Source organism: Ahaetulla prasina, chromosome 5 (assembly GCF_028640845.1).
Source record: "Ahaetulla prasina isolate Xishuangbanna chromosome 5, ASM2864084v1, whole genome shotgun sequence".
In the NCBI taxonomy this organism is placed as follows: domain Eukaryota; kingdom Metazoa; phylum Chordata; class Lepidosauria; order Squamata; family Colubridae; genus Ahaetulla; species Ahaetulla prasina.
The window spans coordinates 2,831,606-2,849,177 of NC_080543.1; the positions used below are offsets into that span (position 1 = coordinate 2,831,606).

The 17,572-nt window shown below is 46.9% G+C and overlaps 1 protein-coding gene across 1 annotated transcript in view; it reads left to right on the top strand.

Annotated features, from left to right (window-relative positions):
- Positions 1-277: 277 nt before the first annotated feature.
- Positions 278-17,572, top strand: part of UCP2 (uncoupling protein 2) — a 36,959-nt gene continuing 19,664 nt past the window's right edge. The window contains exons 1-8 of the mRNA XM_058185085.1: positions 278-485; positions 3,228-3,458; positions 4,512-4,722; positions 5,967-6,164; positions 6,271-6,372; positions 7,523-7,703; positions 8,234-8,336; positions 13,626-13,683. Coding sequence (XP_058041068.1) covers positions 3,333-3,458; positions 4,512-4,722; positions 5,967-6,164; positions 6,271-6,372; positions 7,523-7,703; positions 8,234-8,336; positions 13,626-13,683 — 979 coding nt within the window. The 5' untranslated portion in view covers positions 278-485; positions 3,228-3,332. The remainder of the gene's footprint in view (positions 486-3,227; positions 3,459-4,511; positions 4,723-5,966; positions 6,165-6,270; positions 6,373-7,522; positions 7,704-8,233; positions 8,337-13,625; positions 13,684-17,572) is intronic.

Below are 17,572 nucleotides of genomic sequence, written 5' to 3' on the forward strand. Positions count from 1 at the left end.
AAAAATGAGCCGAAGTCACTTGTTTTCATTGCTGTTGTAACTTCGAACGGTCACTAAACAAACGGTTGTACATCAAGGACCTGTGTATTTTTCCAGAATGACACATCCCACTGCTATTTTTGGGTCCCACAGACCGGGGGGGGCCCGGCGGTGGGGGGGGGAGGAAGGGTCATTTCTGTCCTCACACTGGCTGACCCGCCACACGATCCGTGTTTTCATCCCTTGGTATCTTGTTCAAATGCCATCCCGGCTGAGTTTATAAAGGGGCATCGACAACGATGACAAATCAAAAGAGTCCCGACATCTGTTTGAGCCGGACGGAGGGGCTGCTCCCCGCTCGGACTGGCCGGATCGTTGATTGACGGACGGTTCATCGGCAATGATCGGAAAGATCTGGGTTTTGCAAGAAGGTTTTTTTTCTTCGAGCTGCGAACGGGGGGAACGCCAGCCTGAGAGGCTCCGGAGAGACGATAATCCGAGTCCAGGTAAAAATTCTGTTTTTACTGCTTGGTTTCAGGTGGAGCTCGACTTGCGATCAGTCGCTTAGGGGCTGTTTATGTGATTTATCGATTGTTGTTTGCAGTTTGTGATTGATTATTGTAAGTATGGTTATGACCTGTGACCTGTTACGATATTTGCTGTTTTAAACTGGGAGCTTCTGCACCAGAAACAAATTCCTCCTGTGTCTGATAACACTTGGCCAATAAAGAATTCTCTTCTCTCCTCTCCTCTCCTCTCCTCCCTTCCCTCTCTCCTTTCCTTCCTCCTCCTCTCCTCTCCTCCCTCCCCTCTCTCCTTTCCTTCCTTCCTCCTCTCCTCCTCCCTTCCCTCTCTCCTTTCCTTCCTCCTCCTCTCCTCTCCTCCCTCCCCTCTCTCCTTTCCTTCCTTCCTCCTCTCCTCTCCTCCCTTCCCTCTCTTCTTTCCTTCCTTCCTCCTCTCCTCTCCTCCCTTCCCTCTCTTCTTTCCTTCCTCCTCCTCTCCTCTCCTCCCTTCCTTCCCTCTCTCCTTTCTTTCCTTCCTCCTCTCTTCTCCTCCCTCCCTTCCCTCTCTCCTTTCCTTCCTTCCCTCTCTCCTTTCCTTCCTTCCCCTCTCTCCTTTCCTTCCTTCCCCCTCTCCTCTCCTCCCTTCCTTCCCTCTTTCCTTTCCTTCCTTCCCCCTCTCCTCTCCTCCCTTCCTTCCCTCTCTCCTTTCCTTCCTTCCTCCTCTCCTCCCTTTCTTCCCTCTCTCCTTTCCTTCCTCCCTTCCCTCTCTCCTTTCCTTCCTTCCCCCTCTCCTCTCCTCCCTTCCTTCCCTCTCTCCTTTCCTTCCTTCCCTCTCTCCTTTCCTTCCTTCCCCTCTCCTTTCCTTCCTTCCCTCTCTTTTCTCGTTCCTTCCTCCTCCTCCTCCTCCTCTCTCCTCTCCTTTCTTCCCCTCTCTCTCCTCCCTTCCTTCCTCTCTCTTTCCTTCCTTCCCCTCTTCTCCTCTCTCTCTCCTCTTTCCTTTTTCTCCTCTTCTCTTCTCTTCTATTTTTCCACCATTATAACATGGAACTGTCACTAAACGAACCCTTGTAAGTGGAGCACCATCTGCATTTTCCACAAGACCGTCTCTGGGCTCCTCTACCCCAATATCCGATGGATCCACTGTTCCTGCACAGGCAGCTGCTCCGTCTCTTCCTATCGGTTCAGCCGGCATGGATAAACTCTTCGGATGAGATCTCAGTCCAGCGAAAACAACGACCATCCTAGTAACCGTCGATTTAAATTTTTCTTCTTCTTCTCTTCTCTCCTCTCTCCTCTTCTCTTCTCTTCTTCTCCTCCTCCTCCTCCTCCTCCTCCTCTTCTTCTCTTCTCTCCTCTTCTCTTCTCTCTCTCCTTTCTTTCCTTCCTTCTCTCCTTCTCTTCTTTCTCCTTCTCCTTTTTCTCTTCCTCATTGCCTCCTCCTCCCCTTCCTCCTCCTCCTCCTCTGTCATCTCCTCCTCCTCTTCTTCTGTCACCTACTTTCTCCTTCTTCCCTTCCTCCTCCTCCCACAAACAGTGTCAAGAGCTTAATCAACCACATCTCCAAGCGACCCCTTCCCTAATTTCTCACTCTTAGCCCTTCGGGGTAGGCCAAGCCAGGAAACAGAGTCCACCAAAAATAAACTACCTTATAGCTCCGGGTGCTAATAGCAAGGCCTCCAGAGCCTGAGGGAGTTCCCTCCCTCTCTCCTTTCCTTCCTTCCCCTCTCCTCTCCTCCCTTTCTTCCTCTCTCCTTTCCTTCCTTCCTCCTCTCCTCCTCCCTTCCTTCCTCTCTCCTTTCCTTCCTTCCTCCTCTCCTCTCCTCCCTTCCCTCTCTCCTATCTTTCCTTCCTCCTCTCCTCCCTTTCTTCCCCCTCTCCCCTCCTCCCTTCCTTCCCTCTCTCCTTTCCTTCCTTTCCTCTCTCCTTCCTTCCTCCTCTCCTCCTCCTCCTCCTCTCCTCTCCTTCCTTCCTCTCTCCTTTCCTTCCTTCCTCCTCTCCTTTCCTTCCTTCCTCTCCTTTCCTTCCTTCCTCTCTCCTTCCTTCTTCCCTCCTCCCTTCCTTCCCTCTCTCCTCTCCTCCCTTCCTTCCCTCTCTCCTTTCCTTCCTTTCCTCTCTCCTTTCCTTCCTTCCTCCTCTCCTCCCTTTCTTCCCCCTCTCCTCTCCTCCCTTCCTTCCCTCTCTCCTTTCCTTCCTTCCCTCTCTCCTTTCCTTCTTTCCCTCTCTCCTTTCCTTCCTTCCCCCTCTCTCCTCCCTTCCTTCCCTCTCTCCTTCCTTCCCCCTCTCCTCCCTTCCTTCCCTCTCTTTTCTCGTTCCTTCCCCTTCTCCTCTCCTCCTTTCCTTCCCCCTCTCCTCTCCTTTCTTCCCCCTCTCCTCTCCTCCCTTCCTTCCCTCTCTCTTTTCCTTCCTTCCCCCTCTCTTCTCCTCTCTTCTCTCCTCTTTCCTTTTTCTCTCCTCTTCTCTTCTCTTCTATTTTTTCACCATTATAACATGGAACTGTCACTAAACGAACCCTTGTAAGTGGAGCACCATCTGCATTTTCCACAAGACCGTCTCTGGGCTCCTCTACCCCAATATCCGATGGATCCACTGTTCCTGCACACAGGCAGCTGCTCCGTCTCTTCCTATCGGTTCAGCTGGCATGGATAAACTCTTCCGGATGAGATCTCAGTCCAGCGAAAACAACGACCATCCTAGTAACCGTCGCCGTTCTTGTGATCGATTTAAATTTTTTCTTCTTTTTCTCAGTTCCTTCATTCCTCAAGGCTGGAGCTGCGTCTGCGGCATCCGTCACAAATTGTAGGTCGCAGCCAAAGGAGGATTTTTTTGGTGGAGTGGAGATCGTAGAGAAAGATGGTCGGCCTGAAGCCCACCGAGATCCCACCGTCGGCACCCATCAAATTCCTGAGCGCTGGCACAGCCGCCTGCATTGCTGACCTCTGCACCTTTCCCTTGGACACAGCAAAAGTCCGGCTCCAGGTAGGTCCCGGTCAGAATGGCACCGTCACTAAAGGAGACGATGGTTGCTAAGAGTATAAACCAGAGGTGGCATTCAGCCGGTTTTTTTATTTTATTTGCATTTATATCCCGCCCTTCTCCGAAGACTCAGGGCGGCTTACAGTGTGTTAAGCAATAGTCTTCATCCATTTGTATATTATATACAAAGTCAACTTTTATTGCCCCCAACAATCTGGGTCCTCATTTTACTGACCTCGGAAGGATGGAAGGCTGAATAAATCTTTTTTTTTTATTTGCATTTATATCCCGCCCTTCTCCGAAGACTCAGGGCGGCTTACACTATGTCAAGCAATAGTCTTCATTCTATTTGTATATTATATACAAAGTCAACTTATTGCCCCCCCCACAACAATCTGGGTCCTCATTTTACCTGCCTTATAAAGGATGGAAGGCTGAGTCAAGCTTGGGCCTGGTGGGACTAGAACCTGCAGTAATTGCAGGCAGCTGCTGTTAATAACAGACTGCATTAGCCTGTTGAGCCACCAGGGGCCCAGAGGTTCGCACCACTTCAGGCGAACCGGTAGCGGAGATCGTAGGTGGGCCCGCACACCCTCCCCGGAGCCATGCCGTCCTATTTAGGCACATTTTTGAGGTCGGGCGCATGCACGGAAGGCATGCACAACATGGGCAAAAAGTATGCATGCAAAGCAAGCGTGCGCACTCAGGGCGAACCGGTGGTACCAAAATGTGAAACTCGCCACTGGTATAAATCCTTCCATCTTCCAGCCAGAACCGAAGAAGCTTCTTGGATGAGAAGCGAAACGTCCCCAAGAAAAAAAACAAAGAAAGTCCAGTTGCCTTTTGAAAAAAAAGCACCTTTGGAGGGTGGCCAAAGGAGACAGAGCGAGAGCTATGCCATTGAGCAGGGGCTATGGAGTGCAGAAGGAACCACGCTGGCTGGGGAATTCTGGGAGTTGAAGTCCGCGCGCCTTAACCTTGCCAAAGTTGAGAACCTCTGGTTTAAACCCATGCCAGGGGGAGATAAGGCCACACCGTCTCCCTTTCTCCCCCCAGATTCAGGGGGAATCGAGGACTTGCAAAGCAAGCAGACAAGTGAAATACAAGGGGGTCCTGGGGACCATCACCACTATGGTGAAGATGGAAGGACCCAAGAGTCTCTACAAGGGGCTGGTGGCCGGTCTTCAGCGCCAGATGAGCTTCGCTTCCGTCCGGATCGGGCTCTACGATTCGGTGAAGGAGCTCTACACGCCCAAGGGCTCCGAGCGTAAGTCCAGAGGCTATCATAAGTGTCTTCTCCTCGTCTTCCTCTTCCTCGACCACTTGGTCCCCTCTCCTCCTCTTTCTTCTCCTCTTCTCCTTCTCTTCTTCTCCTTTTCGTCCTCCTCATCCTCCCATCTCCTCTTTCTCTTGTATCTTCTCCTTCTTTTCCTATTCTCATGTACTCTTCTTTTCTTCTCCTTCTCCTGCTCCTCTTCCTTCTCTAACTTCTCCTCTCCTTCTCCTTCTCTTCCTATTCTCATCTCCTCCTCCTGCTTCTCTTCGTCTTCTCCTCCTCCACTTCTCCCTTTCTCCTTCTCTTCCTATTCACATCTATCGTCTTTCTCCTTCTCCTTCTTCTCTTCCTCATCGCCTCCTCCTCCCTTTCCTCCTCCTCTTCCTTCATCTCCTCCTCTTCTTCTCATTCTCTCCTTCTCTTCCTCTTTCTCCTTCTCATTCTTCTCCTCATTGCCTCCTCCTCTTCTTCTTCTCTTCCTATTCTCATCTGTCTCTTTCTCCTTCTCTCCTTCTCTCCTTGTCTTCTTCTTTCTCCTTCTCCTTCTTCTCTTCCTCGCCTCCTCCTCCCCCTCCTCCTCCTCCTCCCTCTCCTTCTCTTCTTCTCACTCTCTCCCTCTCTGCCTCTTTCTCCTTCTCATTCTTCTCCTCATCGCCTCCTCCTCCTCCTCCTCCTCTTCTTCTCTTCCTATTCTCATCTATCGTCTCTTTCTCCTTTTCTCCTTCTCTTCTTCTTTCTCCTTCTCCTTTTTCTCTTCCTCATTGCCTCCTCCTCCCCTTCCTCCTCCTCCTCCTCTGTCATCTCCTCCTCCTCTTCTTCTGTCACCTACTTTCTCCTTCTTCCCTTCCTCCTCCTCCCCGCCACCAACAAACAGTGTCAAGAGCTTAATCAACCACATCTCCAAGCGACCCCTTCCCTAATTTCTCACTAACACTCAGCCCTTCGGGGTAGGCCAAGCCAGGAAACAGAGTCCACCAAAAATAAACTACCTTATAGCTCCGGGTGCTAATAGCAAGGCCTCCAGAGCCTGAGGGAGTTCCCCTCCCCTCCCTCTTATACCAAAGAGACTCAAGGAAAGGGCACCTTGAGTTTCTTTCTCACATTTCCCCGTGTTCCCGGACCGAGCTCAGGTTTTGCTACCGGCTTCCGCGTATCTTGTCCAAAGCCATTTCTGTACTCTTCTCGGTGGTTCACGTGTCCTTTTTCCTTCCTCTTCCTCCCTGGTCACCTCTCAGATACCAGCATCTTCACCCGCCTCCTGGCCGGCTGTACCACCGGCGCCATGGCGGTGACCTGCGCCCAACCTACGGACGTGGTGAAAGTCCGCTTCCAAGCCCACATCCAGCTGGTGGGGGCTCCCAAGAGGTACAACGGGACCGTGGACGCCTATCGAACGATCGCCCGGGAAGAAGGGGTCCGAGGCCTCTGGAAAGGTGCTGCTCCCCATCTGTTCTTTTCCCAAAGCAGTTTTCGAACCCAAAACCTTCATTTTTCCCCCCCTCCCCACCATTAACCAACATTTCCTTTCCTTCCTGGCAGGGACGATTCCCAACATCACTCGCAACGCCATTGTGAACTGTGGGGAAATGGTGACCTACGACCTCATAAAGGAAACCCTGTTGAAATATCACCTGATGACTGGTAAGGGAACCTCTTCGTCCCAACGGCCAGGGAAAAATTGGGACGGGGGAGGGGGGGAAATTCTGCATTACAGGTGATCCTCGTTTAGTGACGGCTCCGTTTACCCTGTTTCCCCCAAAATAAGACATCCCTCTGATAAATAAGCCCAATGGGGCTTTTGAGCGCAGGGCAATAAGGCCAAGCAGTTATTTCAGGGTTCAAAAAAATATAAGAGAAGGGGCCGTAATAGCTCAGGAGCCTGTTATTGTTAGAAGCCTGTTATTAGAACACAGCAGCCTGCAATTACTGCAGGTTCAAGCCCGGCCCAAGGTTGACTCAGCCTTCCATCCTTTATAAGGTAGGTAAAATGAGGACCCAGATTGTTGGGGGGGGCAATAAGTTGACTTTGTAAATACACAAATAGAATGAGACTATTGCCTTACACACTGTAAGCCGCCCTGAGTCTTCGGAGAAGGGCGGGATATAAATGTAAATTAAAAAAAAAAAAAAGACAGGGTCTTATTTTTGGGGAAACACGGTAGCGACCATTGGCAGCTACAACTGTGATTAAAAAAAGTAAATTTGCGACCAGTCTTCACTAAAGCACTAAAGCAAAGATGAAGGTAGATCACAAGCTTTGTCAGGGTTTCCCTTTTAACCAAACGCGTGGCTTAACAACCAAGTTGCCGGTTTGAATTGCGGTCACTAAACGAGGACTACCTGTCGCGTGAAGAAAACGGATATGTCAGAAATACAAGAAAACTGTAGAAATGGCACCTTATGACACGTAAGGGAACGGCTTCATAAATCAAGGATTTTTTTTTTTTAAAAAAAGGAAATAAATAAAATAAAAATAAAGATTCAACCTGAAAATAAGGAGGAATTTCCTGACAGTGAGAACCATCAACCGATGGAACAGAAGTTGCCTTCAGAAGTTGTGGGAGCTTCATCACCGGAGGCTTTCAAGACAAGATTGGACTGTCAGAAATGGTGTAGGGTCTCCTGCCTGGGCGGGGTGGTGGGGGTGGACTAGATGTCCTCCAAGGTCTCTTCCAACTCTGTTCATCCGTGAATGCTTTCTGCAGAAGCCTATTGGGAGAGAAGGAGCACCTTCTATCCGGATTCTTGATGCCCGTCATCCTAAGGGCCTTCTCCTCCCTTCTCTCCCCAGATAATTTCCCGTGCCACTTCGTCGCTGCGTTCGGAGCCGGTTTCTGCGCGACGGTGGTGGCGTCTCCGGTGGACGTGGTCAAGACGCGGTACATGAACTCCAGTGCCGGACAATACAAGAACGCCTTGAGCTGCATGCTGACCATGGTGGTGAAGGAAGGACCAAACGCCTTCTACAAAGGGTGGGTGGATTGCTCCCCTCACCAAGAGGAGGGTCCCCTGGCCCTCCTCCCCATCCGTCCTCAGGGTCTCCCAGAGACCCTCCTTGGAGGACAGAGGAAGATACAGCTAGTCCTTGACTTAGAACCCGTTCGTTTAGTGACCAAAATCACAACAGGACTGAGAAAAGCGACTTAGCGCGGCTTTTCACACTTCCATCCTGGTGGTCACGTGGGTTTTGATGGGCAATTTCAGGGCAATATATAGTCCTCGACCATGAGTCCAAATTGGCCATGAGTCCAAATTACACGTTGGAGAAGGAAGAGCATCTACAGCAGGGATCCAAAGAGTCAAAATAGCCACCGTGACCTCCTGATCCCAAATCTACCACGCTACTGAAGCTAAACAAGGAGCTGGCGCATCAAACACACAACCTTGTGGCCACCATCTTGGGAGGTTTTTTTTTTTTTTTGGAGTTTCTGGGCACAGACGCTTCTGCATTGTCTCGGGTACCAGCGATTTAAATTCCTTTTTTCTTTTCTCATTTTTCCAGCTTCATCCCTTCTTTCTTACGGCTGGGGTCCTGGAACGTGGTGATGTTTGTATCTTACGAGCAGCTGAAACGGTTGATGGTTTTGGCTCAGGTTTCTTGGGAAGCTCCCTTCTGAAGTTCGGCCTGATCCGGTCCGAGGCAATGGGTCTCCTTGAGCCAAAGAGAGAAGAGAGACACGCAAGAAGGGGGGATTTTAACCGAAGGATTTTCTGCAAACAGTTCTTGCCAGGATGGCAAGCGTACCTACCAATTATATTAATTGCTACGAATGCTGTGCCCTGTTAGGCATGAATAGGATAGAATGACAGAGTTGGAAGGGGCCTGGGAGGTCTTCTAGTCCAACCCCCTGCTTAGGCAGGAAACCCTATACCAAGGGTTATCCAACCTCTTCTTAAAAACCTCCATGAGACTTCAGGCACAGCAAAAAGACCTTTTATTATCCTGTCAACAAGCCGCAACTGGACATGGATCGCGCATCCTTGCTCAACGGAGCCACCCCAGATGTGGGTCACATATCACGTGAATGGATTCCGAGAGGTAAGGATTGTAAAATGCTACATAAAACCACCCGATCCTAGCTTGATCTGTGTTTCTGAAATATTTTAAAACAGGGGTCTACAACCTTGGTCCCTTTAAGACTTGTGGACTTCAACTCCCAGAGTCCCTCAGCCAGCTTTGCTGGGAGTTGAAGTCCACAAGTCTTAAAGGGACCAAGGTTGGAGACCCCTTTTTTTAAAGCAGCGTTTTTTAAAGTTGGCCGCTGGAAGGCGGGTGGACTTCAACTCCCAGAATTCCCTGTCTTTAAGGCATTCTGGCTAGGGAATTCTGGGAGTTGAAGTCCACAAATTGACATGGTGGAAAAGCAATTTTTGGGGTTTTGGGGGGAGGACATGAGGCTCTGCACCATCAGGGTTGGTGATGCCCCAACTGAGTAACAATTTGCAGAGGTTGTTAAATGAAATAGCTTTGCACGCCAAAGAAAACGCAGCGGCTGGAGAATAGGAAAACTGAATAGAAAACAAAGGACGGAGAAGAGAAGGTAACACATGTGTAAAATATCGTAAATAAATGAAACTAGATGCAAAGGGGTGAAAAATGAAATTCTGAAACTGATCAATTACAAAACGGGTCAAAACGTTGCAAGTCTGGATTCCCCAAATTGAAAACGTTTGTGTGTCTTTTTCCCCTCATTTATTTATTTATTTATTTATTTATTTTGTCATAACAATATATGTAGGTATCATACAAAAAGATTATATAATATATAAACACATATATGGGTAAATATAAGGAGGTATAAACATATATGTATATAGGAAGAAGAAAAGAAAAGCAATAGGACAGGAACGGTAGGCACGTTTGTGCGCTTATGCACGCCCCTTATGGTCCTCTTAGGAATGGGGTGAGGTCAATAGTAGAAAGTTTTTGGATAAAACTTTTAGGATTATGGGAAGAGACCACAGAGTCAGGTAAAGTGTTCCAAGCACTGATGATTCTGTTACAGAAGTCATATTTTCTGCAATCTAGATTAAAGCGGTTGACATTAAGTTTAAATCTATTGGTTGCTCTAGTATTATTGCAATTAAAGCTGAAGTAGTCTTTAACAGGAAGGACATTACAATAGATGATTCTGTGAGTTAAGCTTAGGTCTTGTCGTAGGCGACGGAGTTCCAAGTTTTCTAAGCCTAGGATTTCAAGTCTGGTGGGATAAGGTATTTTGTTGTTTTCAGAGGAATGGAGAACTCTTCTTGTAAAATATTTCTGGACACGTTCAATTGCATTGATGTCAGAGATGTGGTGAGGGTTCCAAACAGGCGAGTGGTATTCTAGAATTGGTCTAGCAAATGTTTTATATGCTCTGGTTAGTAGTGTGGTGTTTTTGGAAAAGAAGCTACGCAAGATTAGGTTTACAACTCTTAGAGCTTTTTTTGCTATGTAGTTGCTCATAGTTGCTCATAGTTGCTCATAGTTGCTCATAGAAAATCATTGCAGCAAGAGTGAAGTATTTTCTCCCCAGTCTGCCTCTACCATGTTTTTTTTTTAAAGTAAATATAATCCTCTTGGTCATTTTTTCTCCAAGAAGGAGAACATTAAATGAAAAATAAAGGAGTAAGGGTTGCTTTAGGTTTTCTGTCATTTTCTTTTTTTTTTAACATACTTTATTGATCTTTTTTATATTAAAAACAGAGAAAAAAAGAAAAAGAAAAGCTATTCGTGGTGTTTTTCTTATAACCATAATCCGTGCAATAATTATAAACATTAAATTGTATATATTTGTGTTCTTGTTTTATCTATTGTTTATACTTAGTAACTAAATATCCTTGTCTATCTGGTTTTCTGTAATTTTCTAATGCAGTAAAGCTTGAAGCATTTCAATTTTTTTCATACTTGAAATTTATTGACTTGCTGTTTATTTTGTTGGAACATTTTAAAAAAAATGCATAATTTTAGACTGCTGTGACTTAAACCCTCTTCCTTTCTGCTTTTTTTCTAGTTAAGGAACCGGTGAAAAAGAGGACCTGTTTTCTGAAATCCTGCAAGGAAATTCTGCCATAAAAATAAATTCTAATAAATTACATGGGCAAACTAAGTGCTTCCTCCCACAACAGGTTTCCAGAGATGAAATCAAAGTCCTTTGCCCTGTCTCCAGTATTGTATATTTTCCCTGTTCTTTCAATAAACCTTTTTAAAAATGGCAAATATCTCTGAGATTTCTATCAGAATCACTTTAATCAGCCTCTTAGAACAATTTTTTTTAACAGTCGTCACAATTCATACAAAATTTTTGACACAGATTTCATGATTAACAAACAAAACCAAAGATATTCGTTGAAAATTACTACAGAGGGTCAAGACGAGTTAATGAATAAATCTGGTCTTAACATTGAGAAAAAGGATTAATAATACCTTTAAAATGTGAATTGTACGTTGTTTCAAAATTATTGTGCTATGGTATAGAATGAAGTTAAAAAAATATGTAGAGATGGGGAAAACTGCCATTGTCATTGTTGGGAAGAATATCTGTGATTAAGATGAATGTTTTACCTAGAATGCTATTTTTATTCCAGATCACCCTTGATGACTGATGTACCTCTTAAGCAAGGGTAAAAAGACATTTCTAAATTTGTCTGGCAAGGCAAGAAATGGAGAATTAAATTGCTGCAGGATTCTAAAGAAACAGGAGAGTTTGGACTTCTAGATTTGCAGCTTATTGTTGAGTATGGCTGAAAGAGTGGGTGGCTTTAAGAAATAGATAGCTACAGGAATTGGAAGGATACGATTTAAGATTTGGTTGGCGCGGCTATTTGTGGTACAATACAGCTAGTCCTCAACTTACAACTTACACAGATGAGTCCAAAATTTCTCTCTGTCTCCAAAGTCACCCAGCTGGCTTTCAGGATGGTGGGGGGGGGGGAGAAGGAGGAGTGGGGGAAGAGGGGAAGAGAGGAAGGAGAAGGGGGAGGAAGGAAGAGAGGGAGAAAGGAAGGAAGATGGGAATGAGAAGGTGGGAAGGAAGGAAGATTGGAATGAGAAGGAGAAGGAGAGAAGGAAGGTAGGAAGATGGGAATGGGAAGGAAGGAAGGAAGGAAGGAAGGAAGGAAGGAAGGAAGGAAGGAAGGAAGGAAGGAAGGAAGGGAGCGAGGGAGGGAGGGAGGGAGGAAGATGGGAATTGAAAGGAAGGAAGGAAGGGAGGGAACTCCTGGTGATTGGCCCAAAATCATCCAACTGGCTTTCATTGCTAAGGTGGGACTAGAACTCACCATTTCCTGATTGGCTCAAAGTCACCCAGACGACTTTCATATCTAAGCAGAACTAGAACTCACCGGCTCTTGTTTTCTAGCCTGGTGCTTTAACCGCTAGACAAAATTATCTGAATTCTGCTGGTCTTGGTAGCTGTAGAGAAGAACACTAAAAAGGCTTCTCTGCTTTGTCTGCTCTCAACATACCTGGGAAGGCAGGTGAAACAGCCTCTTAGAATCTGGCAGCTGAAAGAGGCTAACAGGCAGTCCTCGACTTACGACCAGAATTTCTGGGGCTAAGCAAGGCAGTTTTTTAAATGAGCCACGGCTGATTTTACGACCTGTTTTGCCAGGTTTGTTAAGTGAATCGGTGCAGTTGTTAAATGAATCACAGCAGGGGTGAAATGTAAAATGTGTTACTACCAGTTCTGTGGGCATGGCTTGGGGGGTTAATGTGACTGGGTGGGCGTGGCCAACTTTTAATAGAATAGAATAGAATAGAATAGAATAGAATAGAATAGAATAGAATAGAATAGAATAGAATTTTATTGGCCAAGTGTGATTGGACACACAAGGAATTTGTCTTGGTGCATATGCTCTCAGTGTACATAAAAGAAAAGGTACATTCATCAAGGTACAACATTTACAACACAATTGATGGTCAATATAGCAATATAAAAAAATTTTTTACTTATAAAAGCATTTTTTTCTACAACCTCTTCGGTCAAAGAGGTTGTAAAAAAATGCTTTTAAAAGCCTGTGATGATCAGGCAACTCAGCTGGGATCGCCAGAGGAGCCTTTTAAAAGCTTTTTTTTTTTTTACAACCTCTTCGGCCGAAGAGATTGTAGAAAAAATGCTTTTAAAGGGTTCTGACAATCCCAGCTGAGCCGTGCGATCATCAGAGGCTTTTTTTTTAACTTTTAAAAGCATTTTTTCAGCCGAAGAAAAAATGCTTTTAAAAGTAAAAAAAAAAATCTCTGATGATCGCGTGGCTCAGCTGGGCAAGCGGGGGGGAAGGGATTTTTGCTACCGGTTCTCCGAACCACCCGCCGCCATCGCTACCGGATCGGGCGATCCGGTCCGAACCAGGAGCATTTCACCCCAAATCACACAGTCCTTAAGCAAATCCGGCTTTTCCCCAATGATTTCATTTGTCAGAAGATCGCAAAAGCGAATCGCATGACCCTGGGATGCTACAACTGTTCTAAATACACAACACACAACACAAGGGATTGTTAGCAAATGCATCATGACATCGTTCTGTGCCTGTGACATTATTGTCGCCCCATCCCCATCGCAGCTGTGACACTTCAGCCCCCCCTCATCTATCCCACCAGATCAACCAATCTCCAATGTTGCTCTGGGATTTCTAAACCACAATTGGTGGCTTAGTAGCCGCCCTGGAGAATCTGGGGACCTCAGCCCCCCTCTGCCTCACCCCCATCAGGGCTGCAACTTAAGACAGCCAGGGGATTACTGGCATTGTAGTCCCCCACCCTGCAGGGTCCAGAGCGAAGGTGGATTGTCCTCACATCTGGATGGGTTGCTTCATGGCCTGGATGTTGCTATGAACCCGGGTTCCGGGGATGCAGCTGAGTTCACACAACACAGGTTAGGCTTTCCAAACCCTCATTCTCGCATCACACCAAGCTTGGCCGGTTCTTCCAGGTGTTCCGTGTAGATTTCTTTGTCTTTTCCACCATCCAAGGTCAGGTTGTCCCCAAAGATGCTTCGTTTTTTTCAAGAGGGACCTGGACTTTCTGGTTTTTTTCTTTGAAGACGTTTCGCTTCTCCTCCAAGAAGCTTCCTCAGCTCTGATCAGATGGGACGGAAGGGAAGGATTAGATACTCCATGCCGACAGCTGGTCCTTTGCACCCTTTCAGAGAGTCCTTGAGGCTACCTGTGTCCACAGGGTCACCTGAGTGGTGCAAACGGGGGTGTGGAGCCTCCTTGGAACCGTTGAACGGGCTGTGTTGTAGACTGGAGAGAAGGGAAGGGAAGGGAAGAGAAAATAGAAGAGAGGAGAGAAGAGAAGAGAAGAGAAGAGAAGATAGAATAATGGAAGGGAAGGGAAGAGAAGAGAAAATAGAAGAGAGGAGAGGAGAGAAGAGAAGAGAAAGAAGAGAAGATAGAATAATGGAAGGGAAGGGAAGAGAAGAGAAAATAGAAGTGAGAGGAGAGGAGAAGAGAAGGGAAGAGAAAATAGAAGAGAGAAGAGAAGAGAAGATAGAATAATGGAATGGAATGGAATGGAAGGGAAGGGAAGGGAAGGGAAGGGAAGAGAAGAGAAAATAGAAGAGAGGAGAGGAGAGGAGAGAAGAGAAGAGAAAATAGAAGAGAGGAGAGGAGAGGAGAGGAGAGAAGAGAAGAGAAAATAGAAGAGAGGAGGAGAGGAGAGAAGAGAAGAGAAGAGAAGAGAAGTGAAGAGAAGAGAAGAGAAGAGAAGAGAAGAGAAGAGAAGATAGAATAATGGAAGGGAAGGGAAGGGAAAATAGAAGAGAGAAGAGAAGAGAAGATAGAAAATAGAAGAAAGAGGAGGGGAGGCGGAGGGAAAGGAATGGAAGAGAAAATAGAAGGGAAAAGAAGAGAAGAGAGAAGAGAAGAGAAGAGAAGAAGAGAGAAAGGAAGGGAAGAGAAGAGAAAACAGAGTCAGAAGGGACCTTGGAGGTCCACCAGTCCAACTCCCTGCTCAAGCAGGAGACCCTAGACTATATCAATCAATCAATCAATCAATCAATCAATCAGAACAGAGCTGGCAGGGACTTTCGAGGTCTTCTAGTCCAACCCCCTGCCCAGAGACAAAGATGGGTGATGTGGTATGTCTACGACGTCGATCTCTTTGTTCCCCCCCCCACTCCCCCAATTCTTTCAGCCGCCCCCCCCTCCAGCCCGGCTTCTGCTCCCGAGCCCTCCATCCCGACGACCGGGGGGAAAGATCGCGAGCGCAACCTAGGCGCGGGTTCAGCGGGTGGTGGGAAGGCAGCCCAGCCTAGGCAAAGGGCGGCGGGGGCGGGAGAGGCTGGGCTGGGTGGGGGGCGAGGCCCCGGCCGGCCGCTATAAAGGCTGGCTCCGCACGGCTCTTCCTCGCTCGTCCGTCCTTCCTTCCTTCGCCGCCGCCCGCCTCGCTTGCTCGCCCGCGCTTTCCCCGGACGCCGCCGCCGCTGCAGCGCTTCGCTCGGTGCTTCGCTTCCCCCTCTTCCCCCGCCCTCCACGATCGCAGGTGAGTCTCTGTTTGGGGAGGGGGCTTTGGGCCTGACCTCCCCCCCTTGCAGTCTAGGGCTCCCCCCCCCCGTGGCTTTCCCCCCCCCCCGGGGAGGGTCGCTCCCTCTGCTTCTCCCGGGGGTCGCCTCTTGCTTTCTGCCCCCCCCACCCATCCCTCGTTCGCTCACCGGCTGCCCGGGAAATTTGGGGCTGGGGTCTCCGCTTTGGCTCGAGGGGTTGACTGCAATGCCCCCACCTTCCCCGCCCAGGCTGTAATAGCGATGAGAATAGAGAGGGAAGGGGACCTTGGAGGTCTTCTAGTCCAGCCCCTCTTCACCCACCCCCTGCCTGGCAATTGGGGCTGGGGTCTTCCCTTTGGCTCGAGGGGTTGACTGCAATGCTCCAGCTTCCCCGCCCAGGCTGTAATAGCGATGAGAATAGAGAGGGAAGGGGACCTCGGAGGTCTTCTATTCCAGCCCCTCTTCACCCACCCCCTGCCTGGCAATTGGGGCTGGGGTCTCCGCTTTGGCTCGAGGGGTTGACTGCAATGCCCCACTTCCCCACCCAGGCTGTAATAGCGATGAGAATAGAGAGGGAAGGGGGCCTTGGAGGTCTTCTAGTCCAACCCCTCTTCACCCATCTACTGCCTGACAATTGGGGCTGGGGTCTCCCCTTTGGTTCAAGGGGCCAACCACAATGCCCCACCTTCCTCACCCAGGCTGTAATACCAATCAGAATAGAGAGAGAAGGGGACCTTGGAGGTCTTCTAGTCCAACCGCCTGCTCAAGCAGGAGATCCTAGACCATTTCATTCCTAGGTGGTCTTTGGGCTGCAGGAAGAAAGCTGCCTTCAGACAACCCGCTGAACCAGGTTAGATGAATGCAGGAAAGATGCATTCACCCAGCTGTCCAAAACCTGGTTTCTTTTTAACTTGGTTTCTTTTCAAGCTTTGGTGGATGGGAGGACTGCATCTGCTTTGCGTGGTTTGGATATTCCGCCATGCCACAAAATGGCTTAGTTTTTCTAACCAGGCTAAATGTGTTGTGTGAATGCAGCCCACCGTTTCTGGTCTAGGGAGCCTTGCTTTCCTGTTCTTGAGTCCTTCCTTGTTACCTCTTTTTTTTGGGGGGGGGGCTTCCTTATCCCACAAGTGTTTGGGGTCAGTGTTGAGATGTGAACTGGGGAATTGGATGATGCTTACCTGTTTTCAGGTGATCAGTGAGCCCAACACCCTGGTGTGGCCAATAAACCATCTTTAAAATAAATTGCAGCTTGGCTGACTTTATCCCCAGCCGCTGCAAAGCAAGATCTTAGGTTTACCTGTTGGGTACCGCCAAGAATCAGATTCGAATTCCAAACACAAGTTTTACCAAGTTGCTTTTTGGTTTAAAAGCCTACTATACTTTGTGTGTTTGTGTGTGTTTAAGCAGTTTTTAAAATAAATAAAGCAGATGGTTAATTGCACTGCTCTACAAATTGGGGACTGAGGGTTAAAGTTATTTATGGTCGATCTTAAGAACCCAGCAGCTCTGGATTAGAAAGGCCTCTTCAGTTCCCACCTTAGGAAAAAAAAAATCATAGATAAATTAATGGGATTTTAGAAACAGGGGCCACCATTTTTTTATCCAATGTGGATGGAGTTTGTGATTTACCTTAATAGTGATCAATTATTTATTTATTTATTTATTTATTTATCAAATTTATATACCGCCCTATCTCCCGAAGGACTCAGGGCGGTGTACAGGCATTTAAAACACATAAATACAATGTAAAAATATAAAAACAGTTAAAAAACTTATTCTAAACGCCTATTAATTTAAAATTAAAAATATAAAATAAAAGCCAATTTAAAAACCAGTAATTTAAAATTTAAAATTTAGCTCAGCCCTGCACAATTAAATAAATGTGTTTTAAGCCCGCGGCGGAAGGTCCGAATTATAATTTGCTGTATTTTTTTATGTATGGTAAATGTTCACCTGTGCAAGGCCTTTTTTTTTTCCTATTTATATTGCAGTAGATCTTGTATTTTTTAATATGTTCTCTCTTTGGGTTTTGGGTCTGTATTAATGTAAGTTATCTGATATCGTTTGGAAAAATAACTAAAATATTCTGAGGGGGAAAAAAATTGAGCAGGCTTTTTGTAACCAAGGCCAATAGCGTATTCTTCCAATTTACAAATTTATTTATTTATTTATTTATTTATTTATTAATCAAACTTATATACCGCACCATCTCCCGTAGGACTCGGGGCGGTTCACAGGCATATTAAAACAGTATAATAAATAAACATTAAAACCCAATTAAAACTAAATATTATCATGGCCTGATCACTAAAACAGTAAAACCTATAAAAACCCCATTAAAATATGCTAAAACCTTTTATCTTAGGCTAGTC